We start from the raw sequence: 23,574 nt of genomic DNA, 5'->3' as shown, positions 1-23,574 counted from the left end.
CACCCATGTCTCATGATTCTCTCTCTGTTTTACAGATGAGGACTCGAAGCCCAGGAGGTTAAGGACCTTGACCCCTGGAGCTGATGCAACTCCTGGCCAGATGGCCGCCCCGAAGTTCCTGCACTGAACTCCCCAGCCGTCAAGCGCTCAAGGGCGGTCCAGCGCATCACAGCCACGCAGCTGACGCCCACCCACAAGAGCCCCTCCTGGCCTTGCGTGCTGCCCAGCCCAGACTCACCGTTTTTTTCAACCGGCACATGGCACCGAGGACAGGGCTTGGTGGTTTTCCTGATGGTCTCTTTGGATGCCTCCTCCCACCGAGCCTGCTCTGCTGCCTTCTGGTCAACCCTGTAGGCCTGGGCAAATGAGACAAAAGGGGCAGAAATTCAGATCTTCGTAGTGGGGCTGCATTTGGGCTTCCTGAAACAACGCACAGGAAATTCTTAGGGCTGGAAGGGCCTTCAGGCGAGAAGGCCAAAGTAAATTCACTTGACAAGTGGTGGCTGGCTGGCCCCTAGCCACCCATGGACATGCGCCAGCACGTGTCTCTTGGCATGTGGCCTCTGCTCGCAAGCTGGGGTTGCACAGTTCTGCAGCCCGAGCTCCTCTTTTGCGTTGTTTTTGAATAATTGTAAGGAATAACATTACTGGGTGTTTGCTATGCCGGTAAGTCGATGCATGCTCTTAACCCTTTCTTGAGTCAGGTGAGTCCTCTAGAGTTCATTGTACATGGACGATTAGACTGGTTAAACAATCGCTCGGAGCTGATGGGGAGGAGTGTCTGTGGCTCCAAAGTTCTTGCCTTTGAACTTTCTTCTCCATCTTATTATCTTTGATTCCTGCACTTGGAAAATGGGGGACACCAGATGTGGTCCCAGAAGGGACAGGGCGAGCCTAGGGATGTGACGTCAGGTGACAGAGAAGGTGGAGTCAGGAGCTGGGGACAGCCAGAGGTTAAGAACGGGCTCCGGAGGCAGCTGCCTGGGTTCAAATCCCTGCCGCACCTGGCTGGCTGACGGTGGAACCATCTCTTAGCTCTCCCAAAGTCCCCGTCTCTTAGAAATCAAAAGTGCCGAGGGCATTTCGGACTCAAGGTGGGGTAACGTCTTCAAAACGAGCATCTGATATGCCTTGTTAAGTGATAAGACGAGTGACCTCAGGATGTGTAAGAGGCTCTCAAAATCGTTGGCTAATTTTTTTTATTTTTTATTTTCCCACTGTACAGCAAGGGGGTCAGGTTATCCTTACATGTATACATAACAATTACAGTTTTTCCCCCACCCTTTCTTCTGTTGCAGCATGAGTATCTAGACATAGTTCCCTTGGCTAATGTTATGCGCGTCAGAAGAGTGAACGGTCCCTGACTCGTTCCCCGGAAAGGAGGAAGGATCACACCGAAGCCCCTGCAGACCCTCTGCGGTTCATTGTTCAGACCCTGCTGTCTCCTCACTTCCTTCAACACTGAGTGAAACGTGCAAAGAAAGAATTAGTACATTTTTGGATTCAGTACAAGGACTTTGTGCTCCAGAACAATATTTCAAAATGTTAACAATCCAACCAGGACCTTCCACCTTGTGGCCTTGTTGGTATTTAAAATGTTTCTTCTGTGCTTTAAAATTAATACAAACATGCAAGTCATTTTATTAATTTGGAATGACTCTGAAAACATTCCCAGAGCTATTTTTAGGTTAAGAAACTCCTGGGAGTTCCTGTTGCGGCGCAGTGAAAACGAATCCCACTAGTATTCATGAGGATGCAGGTTTGATCCCTGGCCTCTCTCAGTGGGTTAAGGATCCGGTGTTGCCTTGAGCTGTGGTGTAGGTTGCAAACGTGGCTCGGATCCCGCGTTGCTGTGGCTGTGGTGTAGGCCGGCAGCTGTAGCTCGGATTCAACCCCTAGCCTGGGAAGTTCCATATGCTGCGGGTGCAGCCCTAAAAGGCAAAAACAAAAAACAAAAAACCCAACAACCAAAAAAACCCCTAAAAATAATTTAAAAGATAAATGAATGAAGAAATCATATAATATGAAATGCTCTAATACTCTGATACCACTGTAACAATAGTACTGATAACACTTTACATATTTATTTATTTATTTAGGATGCAAGCCACGTCTGCAGCCTTCACCACAGCTCACAGCAACACTGGATCCTTAACCCACTGATTAAGGTCAGGGATCGAACCCACATCCTCATGGATACTGGTCTGGTTCATACCCCACTGAGCCACCTTACAAATTTCTAACGCCTTACTTTTCACACTGTTCCTTGGTTTCCCTCATTTCAGTTGATCCTCGTCGTCATCCAGAGAAATCAGATGGGCAGATATCAAACTTGTTTTACAAATGAGGCCTCTGAGGAGTAAAAAGGCTCAGTGCCAGCTTTCAGGATGCTCAGCCTGTATATAGTAGCATCCGGGCCAGTGAAAAGCAAACATTCGGAAAATCGGAAGGATGGATTTTCAAATCATCAAATCAGAGATGCTCACACACGGGCTTTTGCCCGCAGTATCGCACTGTGTGAATCAAACCCTGTCTAGCAGCACCACCTCTTAAGAGGTTTTCTAGATGGTGAGAGGGAACTAAGAGGGGCTGGGCTGGCTGCACTCAGAAACTCCTGCCCCCTTAAGTCCAGTGACCACCCTCTGAGACCTCGGTGCAGGGTAGATCCTTTATCCCAGACACAGATCCAACCTGCATCATTTCATCATCAGGTTCTAAACATTTTTGAAATGTTTAGGTTTTCAGGCTTGAAGAATGAAATATTGGCATTCCTGCTGTGGTGCATTGGGTTAAAGATTCGGCTTGTCTCTGTGGCATTGCCAGTTCAGTCCTGGGCCTGGAGTGGTGCGTTAAGGCTCTGGTGTTGTTGCAGCTGTGGTGTAGGTTGCAGCTGCGGCTTGATTTGACCCTTGGCCCAGGAACTTCCATATGCTGCTGGTGTGGCTGAAGGAAAACGAAAGAAAGAAAGAAAGAAAGAGAGAGGGAGAGAGAGAGAGAGAAAGAAAGAAGTTGGTCTAAGAATACAGTCTGGGGTCATGTTGAAATGGTATAACAGAAAAAGTGTTTCATGGAAATTCAGCTGTGTCAGGTTAAAGAAAGGCCACCAGGTTCATTCTTTCATGCTAAGAAATTAGAGAGAAAAGGACAGCTTGTTCCATAAGTGGTGCTGGGAAAACTGGACCACATGGAAAAGAATGAAATTAGAACACTCCCTGACACCATACACAAAAATCAACTCCAAATGGATTAAAGACCTAGATATAGGACCAGACATTATAAAACCCCTAGAGGAAAACATAGGCCAAACACTCTCTGACATAAACGACAGCAACATCTTCTCAGATCCACCTCTTAGAGTAATGACAGCAAAAACAAAAATAAACAAATGGGGCTTAATTAAACTTCAAAGTTTCTGCACAGCAAAGGAAACCCTAAACAACACAAAAAGACAACCCACAGAATGGGAGAAAATCTTTGCAAGTGATTCAACTGACAAGGGATTAATCTTCAAAATTTATAAACACCTTCTGCAGCTCCATACCAAAAAAAACAAATGACCCCTTCAAAAAATGGGCAGAAGATCTAAACAGGCAGTTCTCCAAAGAAGACATGCAGATGGCCAAAAAAACACATGAAAAGATGTTCAACATCACTCATTCTTAGATGCAAATCAAAACCACTCTGAGGTACCACCTTACACCAGCCAGAATGACCATCATCAAAAAATCTACGAACAATAAGTGCTGGAGAGGGTGTGGAGAAAAAGGAACCCTATGACACTGTTGGTGGGAGTGTAAATTGGTGCCACCACTGTGGAAAGCAGTATGGAGATGCCTCAGAAAACTGAACATAGAGCTACCATTTGATCCAGCAATCCCACTCCTGGGCATCTATCCAGAGAAAACCACAACTCGCAAAGACACATGTAGTCCAGTGTTCACTGCAGCACTATTTGCAATAGCCAAGACATGGAAACAACCTAAATGTCCATCGACAGAGGAGTGGATCCAGAAGATGTGGTACATATACACAATGGAATATTACTCAGCCATTAAAATGAACAAAATACCAGCATGTTTAGCAACATGGGTGGACCTAGAAATTATACTAAGTGAAGTCAGCCATACAATGAGACACCAACATCAAATGTTTTTACTGACATGTGGAATTTGAAAAAAGGACAGACTGAACTTCTTTGCAGAACAGATGCTGACTCACAGACATTGAAAAACTTGTGGTCTCCAGAGGAGACAGTTTGGGGGGTGGGGGGATGTGCTTGGGTTGTGGGATGGAAATCCTGTGAAATCAGATTGTTATGATCATTATACAACTACAGATGTGATAAATTCATTTGAGTAATAAAAAAAAATTTGGCAGCCAAAAAAAAAAATTAGAGGGAAAAAAAAGAATGAGTATTAATGAGACAAAGGACTGTGTTTACACCTACATTGCAGCATTGACTGCCTTTTATTTTATTTATTTATTTATTTTTTATCTTTTTAGGGCCACACCCATGGCATATGGAGGTTCCCGGCCTAGGGGTTGAATTAGAGCTATAACCTCTGGCCTACACCACAGCCACAGCAACATCAGGTTTGAGCCACATCTGCGATCTACGCCCCAGCTCACAGCATTCCTGGATCCTTAAGCCACTGAGTGAGGCCGGGAATTGAACCTGCGTCCTCTTGGATGCTAGTCAGATTCGCTTCCGCTGAGCCACAGCGGGGGAGCTCCGAATGCTTTTTAATGGTAATTAGTACTTATATTTCTGTTATTTCAGTAGAAAGTGAATTCATCCAAGGTCAAGATCACGTTTGTGTCCCCCTCCCCTCCCCGGTGCCTGGTACCCAGCAGACACTCAGTGCATTTCGGCCGAGCGTCAGTGAGCAAATGACACATCCCGCCAAGGCGCCAACCTGAAAGTCGTCCGGGGCAGGACCCCGTGAACCAGGAGGGGCGAGCGGGGTGCCTTCCTGATGGTGGTTATTGAGGTGAAACCGATTTCTCTCTGTTAACCAGCTCTCCCGTTCACAAAGGAGACGACTCTTCTCACTCAGAGGAAGTCATGGGATTTGCAAATACTTTGTTAGACGAAAGCAGAGTCCATTTTACATGAAGGAGCAACCACGGGTCATTAGCCAAGAGTCCAGCAATACAGCTGTGACCCATGAGAACCTCTCAGACTTAGGAAGGAGGCTTGGGTCTTAAGTTGGTCTTCCAATCAGCTGAGATTCATGTGTGGTCCCAGCCCTCAGTGACATAGAAACACTCTCCCTGACCTATGTCCCAAGCTTTTCTTCCATTTCTTTTTTTCTTTCTTTCTTTCTTTTTAGGGCCACACCCACCACAAATGGAAGTTCCCAGGCTAGGGGTTGAATTGGAGCTGCAGCCGCCGGCCTACACCACCGCCACAGCAATGCCAGATCTGAGCCGCGTCTGCGACCTACACCACAGCTCACGGCCACGCTGGATCCTTAACCCACTGAGCAGAGCCAGGGATCGAACCTGCATCCTCATGTATTTCTCGTCAGCTTCATTACCCCTGAGCCCCAAGCTTTTCTTTTTAAGGTCCTGGAGCTTGTAACTCTGTAGCAATGGTTTAAAACTGTTTACTGGGGGCATAAAAATCAGAGAAACATACAATTTTACTTATCAAAGACTAATTTGAAAATGCCGCTTTTTAGCAATATGGCTCAGTGCCCGCTAAGTGCACTTTCTCCGAAGCCCACAAATCTCAAAGTGCTGGATGAAATGGGGAAGAAAAATCTGTGCTTAGTAGGTGGTGGATCTGATGGGAAAGTCAGGAAAATCCCTGAAGGTCAGGGTAAGAAAGAGAAAATCCTGCTGGTTGAGAGAGGGAGGGATCTGGTGTTTGCTATGGGCTGTTTTCCTGGCTGTCCAGGCTGGGTCTTTACAGGCAGAGATGACACCTGGGCCAGAGCAGGGTGGGAGGTGGGAAGGGACCCTCCCACTACACACAGAGGACCTCGACTCCCGAGGGCTGACATCCTCTGCTAACAAACTAGGTGGAAAAACACTCCCAGAAGAGAGAAATAATAAAGAATTGATTTAAAAAAATTACGAGGCGTTCCCGTTGTGGTGCAGCAGAAATGAGTCGGACTAGGATCCATGAGGATGCAGGTTCTATCCCTGGCCTCTCTGAGTGGGTTGGGGATCTGGTGTGGCTGTGAGCTGTGGTGTAGGTCACAAATGTGGCTCAGATCCCGTGTTGCTGTGGCTGTGGTATAGGCTGGCAGCTATAGCTCCAATTTGACCCTTGGTGGGAACTTCCATATGCCTAGGGTGTAGCCCTAAAAAAGCCAAAAAAAAAAAGGTGTGCTGCTCTCAGCCTTGGTCCTAGGGTGGGGTAGGTTGGACAAAGTTCCTCTGATGATTCCCAACCACTGAGCCTCATGCACGAGGGTTGTGAAAAGAATTCACACCACCTGATCAGCTTCAGAAAGAACTCGTGCCAAAATGACTGTGAAATACTCCTAGGCTGGAAGTACACTGAAGAACCCGGGGCAAAAATCTTTTCTGTAGAGCAAAAGCACGTTAACAGGCCGAACCTTGACAAAAAACCCACACAAAGAAAACTGCGAGAAACTTGGGATCATGCGTTTTAAACGGTCACCAAATGCAGGAGGAAAGAAGCCACCAGGAGTGAAAGCGGCGGAAGAGTGACTGCGGAGTCTGACCAGCCCAGGTTGAGGATGTTGGAATGGTCAGAGGCGGAGTACAAACCGGTGTGTTTAGGAACACAAACGAACTTCCGTACCAAACAGAAACAGACTCCAGACCCAGGAAACACACTTATGTTTACCAGGGGGAGGGGGGGTAGAACGGGGGAGGGGAGATAAATTGGGAGTTTGGGAGGATCGGATACACACCACTACATAGAAAGCAGATAGGCGTTCCCCTTGTGGCGCAGCGGAAACGAATCCTCCTAGGAACCATGAGGTTGCAGGTTCGATCCCTGGCCTTGCTCAGTGGGTTAAGGATCCGGCATTGCCATGAGCTGTGGTGTAGGTCACAGACACAGCTCAGATCTGGCGTTGCTGTGGTTGTGGCGTAGGCTGGCAGCTGTAGCTCTGATTTGACCCCTAGCCTGGGAACCTCCGTGTGCCACAGGTGCGGCCCTTAAAAGCAAAATAAAATAAAATAGATAAACAACAAGGATTTACTGTATAGCACAGGGAACTATATTCAATATCTTATAATAACCTACAATGGAAAAGCATCTGAAAAGTGTGTGTATCTATATATGTATATATATGTACTCATATATATATGTACACACTTTTATTATATATAGTTCTATATACACACACACATATATATATATATACTTTTCATTATACATATATGTGTGTGTGTGTGTGTGTCTGTGTGTGTATCACTTTGCTGTACACTAGGAACTAACACACCGTTAATCAACTGTCGTTCAACAGGAGTTCCCTGGTGGCCTCGAGGTTAAGAATCCAGTGTTGTCCGTGCCGTGGTGGGTTTCAGTCACTGGCCGGGCAACTTCCACATGCCATGGGGGCAGCAAAAAATACCTGTGGTTTCATTTAAAAAGGAAATACATAAATAAATGCAACGGCGTGGCGTTCAGTCCCTCACAAGCTGTGGAATCAGCTGTCTTGTCTTCTTGCTGGTTTTCCCACCGATTCCATGAAGAAGACTTTGCTGTGGGCAAACACAGAGCCCTGTCTAAGAATTGTGTGGTGACAGCGACAAAGTGGTACCTTTGAGTGTGTGGTGAGCAGCTGTAGAGGGTGGGGAAGCAGGGTGGTCCAGGTGGGGAAAGGTTTGAAGAAGAAACTGTAACAGGGTCTATTTTTTTTTCTTTTTTTTTTTTTTTGTCTTTTTGCCTTTTCTAGGGCTGCTCCCGAGGCATGTGGAGGCTCCCAGGCTAGGGGTCCAATCAGAGCTGCAGCCGCTGGCCTACACCACAGCCACAGCCACACGGGATCCAAGCCGAATCTTCGACCTACACCACAGCTCACAGCAACACCGGATCCTTAACCCACTGATGGAGGCCAGGGATTGAACCCGAAACCTCATGGTTCCTAGTCGGATTTGTTAACCATTGAGCCACGACAGGAACTCCCATCAGTGTCTATTATATTAGGAGGCTGTGCTCCCTGTGAGGGGCTTAGATCATTTGACTTAGCAATTGTAGTCTTCCTGGAAGGGAGGTCTGTTGGCAACTATTTCAGGGGGAGAAACCTCAGTTTCAGGAAGCCACAGACTTTGCCCAAGTTCACATGGCCTGTGAGCAGCAGAATCAGAGCATAAACCCTTAACTGGCTCTGGATTGTCTCTTAGCGGGTGATCTGTGCCCAGAGGACCGTGTCAGACACTGACGCTCAATCCCTGGGGGGAAGGGCTGTTATCAAGCCTCTTCCGCTGAGATCTTTGCTCAGCATCCTTCTGAGCATCCCTGATACTGAGGTTCAGACCCTTCTAGAATGGATGGCCAGATGCCCACTGCTACAGGACCACTGAGGGATTTAAAAAAACAACCCTATATATTTTCTTGTGCTCAGAACTGGGAGATTTGGATTTGTTGGGTCTGGGGTAGGGTCCAGAAGTGTGAATCCCTATAAACGCCCCAGAGGCTTGTGGGGCACTGGGGGGTTTGGGAATCATCTCACTTGAGCCTGATGAGCATGTCTGGTTGGAGAAACTCAACCTGCTGCTATGCCTCTAGTTGTCAACCCTAAAACAGACACTTGTGCTGCCAGGAGGTGAAGCTTTTGTTGTGACTCGGTGGCATCAGCGCTCTTATGCGCCATTAACTGTGGCTCATGGAGGGAGTGTGACAATTAGGTTAGTGGTACAGACCTCCGTGCCTGCCTGCTCTTTGCCCAGGGTGTGTGAGTGCCAGTCGGGGGTGGGGGTGGCACGGGACAGGTCTCTCTTCTTACATGTGTGCTGGCCAAAGCCAGCAATCTCCTATGGTTTCCTATATACCTTCCAAATCACTGGAGCAGGGCTAAGTACTGGCAGGACGGTGGCTCAAGAAGGGGCCGTAAAGCAATCCTGAGGAACAAAAACCAAGCAGGAGGCATAACTCTCCCAGACTTCAAGAAATACTACAAAGCCACAGTCATCAAAACAGTGTGGTACTGGTATCAAAACAGACAGACAGACCAATGGAACAGAATAGAGAATCCGGAAATAAACCCTGACACCTATGGTCAATTAATCTTTGACAAGGGAGGCAAGAACATAAAATGGGAAAAAGAAAGTCTATTCAGCAAGCATTGCTGGGAAACCTGGACAGCTGCATGCAAAGCAATGAAACTAGAACACACCCTCACACCATGCACAAAAATAAACTCCAAATGGCTGAAAGACTTAAATATACGACAGGACACCATCAAACTCCTAGAAGAAAACATAGGCAAAACACTCTCTGACATCAACATCATGAATATTTTCTCAGGTCAGTCTCCCAAAGCAATAGAAATTAGAGCAAAAATAAACCCATGGGACCTCATCAAACTGAAAAGCTTTTGCACAGCAAAGGAAACCAAAAAGAAAACAAAAAGACAACTTACAGAGTGGGAGAAAATAGTTTCAAATGGTGCAACGGACAAGGGCTTAATCTCTAGAATATATAAGCAACGTATACAACTCAACAGCAAAAAAACCAATCAATCAATGGAAAAATGGGCAAAAGACCTGAATAGACATTTCTCCAAAGAAGATATACAGATGGCCAACAAACATATGAAAAAATGCTCAACATCGCTGATTATAAGAGAAATGCAAATCAAAACTACCATGAGATACCACCTCACACCAGTCAGAATGGCCATCATTCATAAATCCACAAAGAACAAGTGCTGGAGGGGCTGTGGAGAAAAGGGAACCCTCCTGCACTGCTGGTGGGAATGTAAGCTGGTACAGCCACTATGGAGAACAGTTTGGAGATACCTTAGAAATCTATACATAGAACTTCCATACGACCCCGCAATCCCACTCTTGGACATCTATCCGGATAAAGCTCTACTTAAAAGAGACACGTGCACCCGCATGTTCATTGCAGCACTATTCACAATAGCCAGGACATGGAAACAACCCAAATGTCCATCGACAGAGGATTGGATTCGGAAGAAGTGGTATATATACACAATGGAATACTACTCAGCCATCAAAAAGGATGACATAATGCCATTTGCAGCAACATGGATGGAGCTAGAGAATCTCATACTGAGTGAAATGAGCCAGAAAGACAAAGGCAAATACCATATGATATCACTTATAACTGGAATCTAATATCCAGCATAAACGAACATCTCCTCAGAAAAGAAAATCATGGACTTGGAGAAGAGACTCGTGGTTGCCTGATGGGAGGGGAGGGAGTGGGAGGGATCGGGAGCTTGGGCTTATCAGACACAACTTAGAATAGATTTACAAGGAGATCCTGCTGAATAGCATTGAGAACTTTGTCTAGATACTCATGTTGCAACAGAAGAAAGGGTGGGGGAAAAAACTGTAATTGCAATGTATACATGTAAGGATAACCTGACCCCCTTGCTGTACAGTGGGAAAATAAAAAAAAAAAAAAGAAGGGGCCGTGAGTTCTGTTTGTCCAGGGGTGATGGTTCAGGGAGCACGTAGAGGAGTCGTATCATGAGACATGGTGCAGAGCGGGGCTCGGCGGCGTCGTGCCTGAGTTTCAGGGCTGGCTCCCTCTTCTCTGGCTGTGTAACTGCTGTGTAACCTAGCCTTGGCCTCTGCTCATCTTTCAGTGCCATCGATACAGTCCACACCCCACAAGGGTGGTTGTGGGTCAAGCATATAAACATGCAAGAGCTTAGCACAAAGTCTGGTGCACCCTAAATGCTGAATTCGTGTCTCCTGTGATCAAAATCATTATCTTCTCCTCCTCCTCCTCAGCGCATATTTACAGAGATGAGACGGTCTGACTGTGGGAATTTGTAGAAACAGAAAAGACCCCTGAAGTCTCCTTAAAAAAAAAAAAAAAATACAGGTAGGAGTTCCTGCCGTGGCTCAGTGGAAACTAATCTGACTAGCATCCATGAGGTCGTAGGTTTGATCCCTGACCTCGCTCAGTGGGTTAAGGATCTGGCATTGCTGTGAGCTGTGGGGTAGGTCGCAGACACAGCTTGGTAACGGTGTTGCTGTGGCTGTGGTGTAGACCGGCAGCTACAGCTCCAATTCGACCCCCAGCCTGGGAACCTCCAATATGCCATGAGTGCGGCCCTAAAAAGACAAAAAAAAAAAAAAAAAAGACAAACAAACAAACAGGTAAATCCAGAGGGAACTCTACCCAATATTCTGTGATGGTCTATATGGGAAAAGAAGCTGAGAAAGAATGGATGTTTGTATGTGTGATGGAGTCACTTAAGGTGTGCAGCTGAAAAGATTGCAACATTGTAAATCAACTCTACTTCAATAAAATTTTAAAAAATGAAAAAAAAAAAAACCCAGGTAAATCAAAGTGCCCTTAAAGAGGTTTTAAATTTCGTGCCCAGAAGACCCTGTTAATACGTATGCAAGTTATAACAACCTGAGAGAATGTTAGCATTCATGTCATCTTCGCTGCTTCAGGAAGCTTATCTGTGACACCTCTTTAGCGGATACTCCTCATACTAAAAGTCAGTTTAAATCTATTATACAAAGAAGATCCGATTGCCTTTCATTCCTGAAAACAGTTGGCTCAATTCAGATGTGAACATTTTCAGGTGAATGCAGCTCTGAAGTGTGACACCTTGGACAGGAAAATTGAACATCCAGAGGGCAACTCGCTCACTTGCCCCAGCCTTACCGAAAACTCCCACCTCCTGGGAAGGGAGCCGGCCCAACTTTTCCAGAGTCACGGCGGAGCCTGACAGATGGTCTAGTCCAAGGCGGCTGCTTGTGAGCAGCGCGCCCCCTGCTGGTGAATCGGAACACTGCAGCCCCTTTCCGGCACAAAGATGTCAATGAAACTTTTCGCAATCTTTTTTTCTTTTTTTTGTCTTTTTTGTCTTTTTGTCTTTTTGTTGCTGTTGCTATTTCTTGGGCCGCTCCCGCGGCATATGGAGGTTCCCAGGCTAGGGGTCGAATCGGAGCTGTTGACACCAGCCTACGCCAGAGCCACAGCAACGCGGGATCCGAGCCGCGTCTGCAACCTACACCACAGCTCATGGCAACGCCGGATCGTTAACCCACTGAGCAAGGGCAGGGACTGAACCCGCAACCTCATGGTTCCTAGTCGGATTCGTTAACCACTGCGCCACGACGGGAACTCCAACTTTTCACAGTCTTGAAATGATTACTCTCTCCTTTGGGGGGACTATACGTATTTATATAACAGATATATAAGAAGCGAAGGATCCATATATTTATCTATCTCTCTGTGAATTGAGAAAGAAATCGCAGAAGTGCTAGGAGGTAATGGAGCATCTGGCCAAGGGCTGGGTGGATGCTGGGCTGTGTTCTCAGCTCTAAGCTCCAGACTTCCCAGGCCATGCTCTAGAAGTCAATTCGGAAGAATATTCTTGACAGTGACGATAACAGCATGGGTTAGATGTTATACAGCCCTGCCCAGTGGGGCCTTGCCTGCTTAGCATATTTTGGGGGAAATGGGACAGCATAAATATTAAGAAGCAAGATTATTAAGTATCATTTATTGGGATTTTTTTTTAAGGTCACACCTGTGGCACATGGCAGTCCCCAGACGAGGGGTTGAGTCAGAGCTGAAGCTCTGAAGCTGCCGGCCTACACCACAGCCACAGCAACATGGGCTCTGAGCCATGTCTGTGACCTACACCACAGCTCATGGCAATGCCGGATCCTTAACCCACTGAGCAAGGCCAGGGATGGAACCTGCATTCTCATGGGTACTAGTTGGGTTCTTAACCTGCTGAGCCACAACAAGAACTCCTGCATTTATGGGGAATTTTAAAGTTCTTTGTGTTCCACTATTATCGCAAATTGAAAAATGGGGAACATCTTTATTTGAGCGAGGATGATAAGCTCATTCCCATTTTGGATAATGGAGAGCTCCAGTTCGTGGCTTGCTCAGGTCCGTAATTACTCAAATTACCCATGGAGACTGGATTCTGAACGAAGAAGCATCACTAATGCAATGAGGAAGGCTAAGCCGAGAACAAGCTTGTCCTTTGTGTAAAGGGTTGATGTTCTGGTATAAAGCCGACTATTATTTGCGCTGGAGCTGGCACAGAAGTCCATTCGCTCAGCAAACATGTGCTGGCTGCCTGCGATGTGCCAGGCACCGTTCTAGGTACCAGGGATATCCGAGAAAACAAAAGAGATGAAAACCACAAACCCCAAATCCCCTGCCTCGTGGGGCTTACACGGGACACAGCAGTGGTTCTCAGCCTGGGGTGCGTGTCAGGACCACCCGGAGGCCTTCAAACACTCCCCCCAGCCGTCTCCTCCCAGTTTCTGAATCAGTAGGTCTTGACCTATAGGGTGATGCCTACATAGCTAGTCTGTGGATGACCCTTTGAGAAGGAATAGAACATCTGCCTATACGGCAGTCAACAGGTGCAATGAATTGGGTGTGTGTGTGTCTGGGTGTGCTCCAGCTCCAGTTGTCTTGCATGTGTGCATCTAATCTCATTCAGGGCCAACGTACCCCATGGGGTGTGTGTGAGTTGGGGTGTGGATGGACGAGGCCAGAACTGCCTCATTAGCACACACGGTGACTTATCAGGCTCCACGCGTGGCCTGACACATGCGTAATTCCTTCAGTCCTCTTTGTTTTCCAGCATCTCACCGATGAGGAAAGCCTGGCTTGGCGAGGTTGCACAATTCCCTTCACGAGTACCGCAACCAGCGTACCTGTCCGGGTTCTCCAGGGAGACCGAAGCAATAGGATATCCATGTGTGTGGAAGATATGGGGATTCACTTTAGAGAATTGGCTCATGGGTGGAGTTTCTCTGTTACAGTCGCAAGGCTGAATTCCTTCTAATCTGGGAAAACAGGCTTGGCGCTCGAGGCCGAGGCCGTCAGGTGATTAGGCAAGGCCCACCCTTACTTAAAGTCAACTAACCAATGGGAGAGGTTGACCACACCTACAAGATACCTTCCCAGCAGCCTGCAGCCTCGTGTTTGACAAAACGCCGGCACAGCTGACCCAAAACGTCAGCCATTACAGCTAGCATGGCTGGGACTCATTTTCCAGACCAGACCTGTTTGACCTCAGAACCATGCTGCCCCGGAGGCCTCAAGGATAAGGCTGAGCCGAGAAGAGCTGCCCATTTGGTTCTTACTGAAAGAAATGAAAACTGGGAAAACAAGAGTGATCAACCTACACGTGCTGACCGTTCACGCGTGCGTTTGGCAGCTGCCTCATTGGACAAGAGGGGGTTAGAGTCGCCGAGCTCTCCCCCCGCCCCAAAGCCGGCAGGTCACCTTTTACGTCCCCATCCCCATTTCTAATCCATCAGTGAATGAAGGATTCATTGTAGCCGGGACCCAGCTCTCGGTTTTTCACGCCTGCACGTCCCTCAGAAATGCTGCTCCTGTGGAAAGAGTCCTGATTCTCCTGCCCTGTTGTCCATTCAAAGGGGCGATCTTCCTTTTTCCCCCCGGGTGGGTTCCCTTTTGGCCACCGTTTCTTACCAAACGTGTTATTTCCCTTAAGGACGTAGCGCCATCTGGTGGGAGAGCGGAGCTCTGCAGGTGTCTCCTCTCCCTGCTCTCAGAGGACATGCCTGGAATTGGCAGGGCAGGTTTTCTTTGGGCGGAGATGAACCGGTCGGGGTGTGTGTGTGTGTGTGTGTGTGTGTGTGTGTGTGTGTGTGTGTGATGGGTGGTGAGTGTGTGGGATGTAGGTTGTTTATGTCGTGAGTGTGTGTGTGGGGTGTGTGTGTGTGTAGTGTTTATATGGGGGGTATGGGGGGCACGTGGCATGTGTGAGTGGGGTGTGTGTGTGTGTACGTGTGTGTGTGTGTGCACGTGTGCACACGCTCAAGTGTGCCTCTGTTTGTCTTTCAATGTTGTCTTTCATTTTCTGTCTCGTGCCTGGCATTTTTTAGCACTCAGCCTTAAAAATACCAACCCTCAAGCTTTTACCATTCTGCGGTGCTTCACAGGGCATAAAATACTTCCCTTCCATCCTCATCTCATTATTTATAGCTCAGCTGCCCTAATGGGCACGGTGTGGCAGGGGAGGAAAATGCTGGAAGAATTGGAGTGACTTGCCTGGAAATGGAGGAAATTCTAGCCGTTCTCAGGGCCCCAGCCAAGGCATTTCTGCCCACCCAGAGCCGATCTTTCACACAGGCTAAGTGCTGGGGACACGGCCCGCAGCTCCAGTGTTGTCTTGGGCACTTACCCGGCCGGCCTGGTGCCTTTCTATTGAAGGACAGGTGGAAGATGCACCTGCGTTTCCTGGGGCCTGTCCGGTCAAGACGTGACTGCATGTCTGCCACCTGCGCATCCAGATCAAGGATTTGAGCAAAGTGGCATCGACAAAGCTGCCAACAAGCGACTCAGGAGCCGCACCCCAAATAACTGTGGACGCAGACCTCTGGGAGTAAAACGTTTCCCCGTGCCCCGCTTGTGTGCCCTTGCGGGAGGGAGGTGCCTGCGGTGAGACAGAGCAACGCATCCTCAGGAATCCATCCTCTGAGCTGGCCCTGAGTCCCTCTCCTTTGCTCCACATCTCTCAGCCTCTGGTTGTAGAACTGAGAGGAGGGATAGGGTTCTGGGTGGGGGGCGCGATCAGCTGGAGATGATTATCTGTGTCTTTATCAGCCTGGGCAGCCCTCGGAGGTGGTCCAGGCGTCTCTTCCTCGACCCACCGAGCCCCTGTGCTGAGATGTCCAGAGTGGACCTGCTGCCTCTCCCTGAACACCTTGCTTTCAGCCTGTGTTTCCTCTTCCAGGGAACAGCACCGAGGTCCACCCAGGCTGGAAATTCGAGCATCGACGTGAACTCATCACCTCTCTCCTCCCGTCTCTGGATTCACTGCCAAGGTCTGGATCCTACCTCAGGCCATGGCCTCTCAGGGTCTTTGGGGTGGGGTTGGGGGAGGGTCCTGATTTGAGACTATTTATAAACTCGTAGGCAGTGGCGAATGTCTTGACATGTTGGCTAAGAACATGGGAGGAGTGCTTCTGCAAGACTGAGGACCAAGAAGCAAGGAGTCTGCATAAAAGGCATGTGGATAGACCAGCGAGTGGGTGTGAAATTGACCATGACACACACAGCATGTTAACGTGCCCAGGAGAGAGCCCCTGCTAGGAAGGGGCATCCACAAGTAAGCAGAATGAGCCAGCCGGTTGATGTCAGCCAGCCTCTGTCAGCGGCCCCACCACACGGACCCGTGTGGTCAAGGGACTCCCGGACGGAGGAATTGTGGGGGCAGGATGGCCGCTCTGCTGGGACCCCACAGCTGAGGCTTTCACTTGCCAAGGCTGATGTAGGGACCAAAGAAACCCACTTCCCAGCAGAGGACGTGTCACGGGGGTGCATGACCAGGGTACTCAGTGGTCCCATCATGCATCCTATCACCCAGAAGCTGCTGATAAGAGAGGTGGACCTGCCTCTCGAGATGCAGCTGGAGACCCTACACCTGCGGCAGTCATTGGAGATGAGGTGCTATATTCTTCCAGGTGAGATTCACACCCTAAATCCACACCCACACCACAAAGACAACGGTTCAGGAATCGCGGGGCGAAAGTAGGGCTGGTCCCACTTAGCACCACTTTCAGTGCCGTACAGATACAGAGGGCAAATGCTTCTGCCAGGGAACGCATCTGAAGACCTTCAAGCTACAGCTGCCATTTGGTCACTTGATGTGCTGTCTACCCAGAGGCTGGCAGGCGAGGAAAGAAGTCACTGCTGGCGGGGTAACTGACCCTCAGGAGAAAGTGGGGCCGTAGCTACAGAACAGAGGAAGGAGGACTACGGTTGGTACCCAGGCGATTCCCTGAGGCATCACTTGGTTCTCCCCTGCCCATTCTGCAGAGAAAACCACGACGCTCAGGAGCCATGGCTTTAGAGTGGCAGGTAACCAGGGGCTCGGACCCATCGGGGGATGGCCTAGAGGGGCTGCGCTGAGGGTGCGGGAGGTTGAGGATGGGTGGCAGGAAAGGAGAAAAAGCCACAACCTCAAGGCCAGCACCGAGGTGCGAGCTGCTGTCCACCCCACTTCCCTTCCTCTTGTAAACCTCCCCAGTCTCTTCCCCATTTTTGAAGCAGTGCAAGGGGCAGACCGCAGCGAGTGCTCTGCGACTGGCAGCGCCACCAACCCCCCGCTGCTGGGCACGTTGGCAGCAGGCAGCCCTGTGCCAGGTCTCGATCTCAGCTGGAGAAAGCTGCTTCGCCAAGTCATGTTCCCTCCTGGGTCAGGGGAGCTCACATCCTCACACTAGGCGATGCGCGGGGGTGAAAGCCTTCCCCCAACCCCACCTTGTGCAGAGCAACGCAGAAGGGCCATCCCAGCTGCAGAGCTCCTTACGGGACAGGCTGAGTCCCTGCTCCATCAGTACCATGGTCTAACTCTGCCCTCTGCCCAACCTGCTTCCTCCACTGTGCTCGGGACCAGTCCCCGTCGTGCCCTGCTTCCTCCACTGTGCTCGGGACCAGTCCCCGTCGTGCCCTCCAAAACCAGTGCTCAAGCCGTAAGAGCCTTAGAGTTTGTTTCCTGGAAACAGGACCTGTTGCAATCACAACTGCTCCCACCCCGTTTTCATAGTGCAGCTCTTGATCTTTCAAAAAACACCCATCTGATGCTGTCCATCTCATTAGAGTCCTTTAATGCTTCTCACTGCCCTTAATTCCGACCTCCTTAACCTGACTGCTGAGACGCTTTATGTGCTGCCTGCTCCCTCCGATGGCCACGACTGCCACCAACTACTGTCTGTTGCCACTGCCACCAACACTTTATGCAACAACCACACTGAGCTTCCTTCACTTCTCGGAACACACAGACCTCGATCTTTCATTTGCTGCTCTCGACCCTCCACCTACGGCACCCTTAGGTCCCACCCTTGCCTGGAGGGTTCCTTGTTTAGCTGTCAGATGTCATGTCTTGCTGTGAACAGTTTCTTAAACCTCTCAGAAGGGTTATAACATCCCAAACTTCCCCTTCTGTGGCTGTTCACATACACTAAATATTTGCTAAGTCGTTTTTCTGTGGCACTAGATTATAAACCTCATGAGATCAGAGGCTGGTCTAAGTTTCATGTTGTATCTGCAATAGCCAGTACTGTGCGTGGTGCACAGTCGGTACTTTATAAATATTTCCTGAATAGCTCTCCTCTTCCTTCTCTTCATTGATTATAGGAAATTAAGACTTCGCTGGAAAAAAGTCCAAAAAAGACTGACTTAGCACATAACACAAAGCCTGCAGACGCAATTCCACCGATAGACAATTTAAATTTTTTTAAAGTTAGTTCTTGACAGTTAAAAATAAGCCTGTTTAACATAAACACACAGCTTTCAAGCTACTCGAATGTTAAAACATCACTTTGGGTGATCTGGTGGCATTGGTTCCTCATTTCTGCCTGGTAACCACAGACTGGAGTAACACAGCCAGGTGGCACTGACAAGCCACTCGCGCCCGGCACGGCCTCCGTCACCGTCTGGGTAACGGGGTTTGCTGGCTAGTGTTTCCATATGCTTGTCTGCTGTTGCTCTGTTTGTTTCAATAGGAACGTTAGATGCAACGCATAGGATATCTTTATCCTTCTCAAAGCGCTGAGAGCCCGTGAGTTTCATCCAGCCCATCTGGCTCTTTCAGGGGCGAGCCTGGGGCCCGTCGGCCTTTCCACCTGCCACCCGGGAACAGCACTTCCCCGGCCGGCCGTAACCTGCATGTCTCCCTTTTGCAACACGCAGGGCGACACCCGGAAGAACGATCCCCCGGCTGACGTCACCTCGACAACCCCCGGCGGATCACCCTCCATCCCTGCACCTTGCCTGGCTTCTAAATCCACCGCCCAAGGTGTCGTGAGGCTCCGAATGTGGCAGTGGATGTGACAGAGCTCCGTAAACAACCACGAGCGTAAGTGAATCTCTTTCCCCGGCGACATGGGGGCTTTGGTTTTCTAACTGAGGTGGCAGGTGGGGACAGTGGTTTCCTGTGGGAGTCTTACTTTCTCTCATGGGTTAAAAGAGAACTGAGACAAAAGCCAGTCCAGAAGCTACTGCCCCTCCCCCACTTTATTTTTTTTTTTTTTGGCAAAATAGTTTAACCAACTTATTTGTTATCCTTTAAGACAATCTATATTGGACATTTTAGAGTTACCATTTTTTTTCTCCTTTCAAATCAAGTAGCTAGAATGTTTTTAGTTTTTCAAGAGGGATGATTATTTCAGATCTTGCTAAGAAAGATATTTCCTATCTGAAAATTTGTGTACATATATTCACTTCTAATTTCTCAGTTTTTTTGTTTTTTTTTTGTTTTTTGTTTTTTGCTTTTTTAGGGCTGGTTCTATGGAAGTTCCCAGGCTAGGGGTCAAATCAGAGCTGCAGCCACCAGCCTACACCACAGACACAGCCCTACGGGATCCAAGCTGCATCTGAGACCTACACCACAGCTCACGGCAACGCCGGATCCTTAACCCACTAAGCGAGGCCAGGGATCGAACCCGAATCCTCAAGGATCCTGGCCAGGTTCGTTAACCACTGAACCATAAGGAGAACTCCTAATTTTCCAGCTTTATTGAGGCATAACTGACACATTTATAAGATGTGAGGCGTACAACCTGATGATACGATACATTGTGTACACGTCGCGAAGGATTCCTCCTCTGAAGTTTAACAATCCAGCACCTCACGAATTTACCTCCTCCCCATTTTTTCTTTTTTGGGGGGAGGACAGTTAGAGTCTTGCTCTGTTAGCAAATTCCACTCATACAATGCAGCGCTATCAACTATAGTTACCATTATCATACATTAGATTCTCAGATCTTGTATATATATTTTTTCTTTTCCATTTTTTGGCCGCCCCTTGGCACATGGTGTTCCCAGGCCAGGGATCAGATCTGAGGTGCAGTTGTGACCGATGCCGCAGCGGGGGCAGCTCTGGATCCCTAACCCACTGTGCTGGGGATAAACCTGCGTCCCAGTGCTCCAGAGACGCGGCCGATCCCACTGCCCCACAGCGGGGGGGGGGGGGGGGGGGGCAAGACCTTCACGTCTTATAACCGAAAGTTTGTTCCCTTTCACTGTTCTCTCCCTATTTCTCCCACCCCTCAGCTCCCACTGCTGTTTCTGAGTTCAACTTTTAAAACATTATTTTTTTTACAGAGTAAGTGATACAGTGCAGTTTTCATCTTTCTCTGTCTGGCTTTTTTTTTTTTTTGCCTGCCCCCTTTGTGCTGAGCCCTGGAGGGATAGGCAGCTAAGAAGAGCTTCTTTGTGCTCCAGTCCTATGGGACTCCTGAATGGAAGCCTCCTGGTCCATCAGACCAGGTGTCTGGGGACCCATCTCCCGCGCAGTGGCCTTAAAAGCTGCAATGCAGACAAGCCCACAAGCGTCTTCCAGGGAGGCAATGGTGTTTGCACTGGTTTTGAGGGAGAAGCCCGAGAGTGTTCCCTGGCTCCCCCAGTCTTTGGGGAGATCCCAGCCAGCGCCTTGTGTCTGCTACATTAAAAGCCTGGCTCTGAGACAGCACGTTTCAATGTTGTGCAGATAAACCTCTTTCAGAGACAGACTGAAGGATGGGTGATTTGCCTGCGTCTGCTGCTAAGCCCCGGGGGGGCACAGCCATGGTGCCTCTGTTAAAATGTTGAGATTTTAAAATTTCTTTGTTGTAATCTCAGGAGGCTTCAGAACCTGAGCCCTGTGGGTTTTCAGGGCTAGCTGCTTGGGGAGCCCGTCCCTCTGGTGAACCCCAGAGGTAGGGTCCAAACCCTTGGCGTTTCAGGAGAAGCTGATGGTTGGGAGTTTCTTGACAGCTGTAAGGCACAGTGCTGGGGTGGGTTTAAGGGCAAGATGATGTCTCAGCCTTCCCTGCCTGCTTCGTGCGGGGATTCTCTCCGTGGTTGGTGCGTAGGAGTCACTCGGCGAGTCTCTGGTCTCCTTCACTGCACAGTGTGTAACTCTGCAGGCAATTTTACTGTGCTTTGTTGTACTGCACCCACAGACATCGTTTTTACAAAGTGACGTTTTGGGACAGCCCTGCCTGCAGCGAGTCTACTGGTGCCACTTTTCCAATAGCACCTGCTCACTCTGGCCTTTGTGTCACATTTTGGTAATTCTTACACGATTTCTAACTTTTCCATTACGATTGTACTGGCCAGCTGTGATCGCTGACCTTTGACGTTGCTGTGGTAACTGGAGGCACCACGAACGGCGCCCACCTGAGACTTTGAACTTGAGGGATAAATCTGCGAGTGTCCGGACGGCTCCATAGACGAGTGCTCCCTGTCTCTCTCCCTTTCCTCAGGCCTGAGGCATACGAGCACTGAAATTAGGCCAGGTAATAACCCTGCAAGGGTCTGTAAGTGTTCACATGAAAGAAAGAGTTGTGAGTCTCTCTGCTCAAATAAAAATCCAGAGGTGATTGGCGTTCCCGTCGTGGCGCATTGGAAGCGAGTATCCATGAGGATGCGGTTCGATCCCTGGCCTCACGCAGTGGGTCGGGGATCCGGCATTGCCGTGAGCTGTGGTATAGGTCTCAGACGCGGCTCAGATCCCTGTGTTGCCGTAGCTCTGGTGTAGGCCGGCAGCAGTAGCTCCCATTCGACCCCTGGCCTGGGACTTCCAAAGGCTGTGGGTTCAGCCCTAAAAAGCAAAAAAAAAAAAAAAAAAAAAAAAAAGCTAGAGGTGATTAAGCTTAATGAAGAAGGCAAGTCCCAAGCCCAGACAGACTGAAAGCCAGACTTCCTGCATCAGCTATTCAGTCAAGGTCTCAAAATGCAAAGGAAAAGCTCTGGAGGGAAATTTAACACATGAATGATAAGGAATTTAAACAGCTGTATTGCTGATGGGGAAAAAGTTTGAGTGGCCTGGATGGAGGAGGAAACCAGCACAACACGCCCTTAAGCCGAAGCCTAAGAGCACGGCCAATGCTCTGAAGCCTCAGAGGTGAGGAAGCTGCAGAAGAAAGGGCTGCATCTGGCAGGGCTTGGCTCACGAGGCAGAAGGAATGAAGCCATTTCCCTGACACCAAAGTGCACGGTGAACCAGCAAGTGCTGATGCAGAAGCTGTAGCGTTTCTCCAGAAGATGTAGCTACGCTCGCTCATGAAGGCTGTTACCCCAAACAGCAGATCAAACAGCCTTCTCTTGGAAGAAGGTGATATTTAGGATTTTCAGAGTTAGAGAGGCGAAGTCAATGCCTGGCTGAAAAGCTTCAAAGGACAGGCTGACTCTCCTGTTAGGGTTACATGCAGCAGGTGATTATAAGTGGAAGCTCTGCTTATTCACCAGCTGGAAAATCCTAGGATGCTAAGAATTATGCTCCATCTGCTCGGCCTGTGCTCTGTAAAAGAAGCAACAAAGCCTGGGTGATGGCACCTCTTTTTACAGCGTGGTTTACTGAATATGTTAAGCCCACTGTGGAGACCTACTGCTCAGAGAAAAAGGTTCCTTTGGAGGCAGGGGATAGATGGGCTGGAGGATAGGTACTTACAACTGGCCTCTTGTTTACACTTCCTGAGGCAGGAGAGAGGTGGGCTCCTGGACAGTCATTTACAACCAGCCCCCTAGCGATACTTCAAGATAGAAATAACAACAGGCACAAGGCAAATCACTGGAACGCGTCTTCTGCGAACTCCTTAAACAATGGTAACGACAGGATCAAAGAGGGGCTGAGCCCTGCGTGGGTGAGAGGCCAAGAAGTCACATACTTCTTATCTTCAGGGTCAGGGAGGCCCCAACTATACATGTGCAGAGAGCCCCATCTGGGTCAGAAAGGGAGGAGGTGCCAGGCCATAATAAGTCTGGATAACCTTCCCATCATGCCTGGCTTTGGAATCCAGCTTGGCCAAAAATGTGCACACAGACCTGGGAGGGCCCTGGGTCTGGTCAGGTGCGAAACATAGAACAAGCTAATTGCCTAAAGGTAAAAAAAGACCCGGAAGAGCTGTCCTATATAAGTGGTTTAAACCACCTCTCTGGCTGCTCCTCATGCGGGGATGCCCACACCTGCCCTCTTCCTTTGGGTGTGTGTCACCGCGCTGCTTCTGCCTTAGATAAACAGACCGATTCTCTGGGTGCTCTCCCCCATGCCCAACTGTGTTTCCGACAATAAACTTTGTAGCTGTTTTTAACAGTCTTTGCCTCCTTAAAACATTCTTGCTTTCAACAAGGGGCATGAATCCCAGCAATTCTGCTTGTAGCCTTTAGCTAGTCTTGTGGCTGGGATTCCTGGTTTTCACCCAGGTTCAATTCCTGAGCAGAGAATTAAGATCTCGCTTCAAGCCATCACTCACTGCTGTCTCTCCAAGTTCACTTTCAAGATATTACTGCTCATTGACAGTGCGCTTGGTCACCCGAGAGTCCCATGGAGACGCACGAGGCGACTTGTGTTGTTTTCACGCCTGCTAACACAGCATCCATTCTGCAGCCCAGGGACCATGGAGTCATTTCAACTTTTAAGTCCCACTACTTAAGAAATACAA

At 48.8% G+C, this 23,574-nt stretch overlaps 1 protein-coding gene across 1 annotated transcript in view; it reads right to left on the bottom strand.

Annotated features, from left to right (window-relative positions):
• Positions 1-23,574, bottom strand: part of PRKN (parkin RBR E3 ubiquitin protein ligase) — a gene marked incomplete at its 5' end in the record, with an annotated part of 1,030,308 nt that overhangs the window by 6,438 nt on the left and 1,000,296 nt on the right. Inside the window, 1 exon segment of the mRNA NM_001044603.2 lies at positions 239-356. Within this exon segment, the coding sequence (NP_001038068.2) occupies positions 239-356 (118 nt within the window).

This window comes from Sus scrofa, chromosome 1, assembly GCF_054392235.1.
Source record: "Sus scrofa isolate SSC_HxYL_T2T_F1_AM1 chromosome 1, Sscrofa_HxYL_maternal_Yorkshire_Landrace_v2.0, whole genome shotgun sequence".
Taxonomy (NCBI): domain Eukaryota; kingdom Metazoa; phylum Chordata; class Mammalia; order Artiodactyla; family Suidae; genus Sus; species Sus scrofa.
The sequence above is the reverse complement of the archived record's forward strand: the minus strand, read 5'-3'. Positions and strand labels throughout refer to the sequence as shown.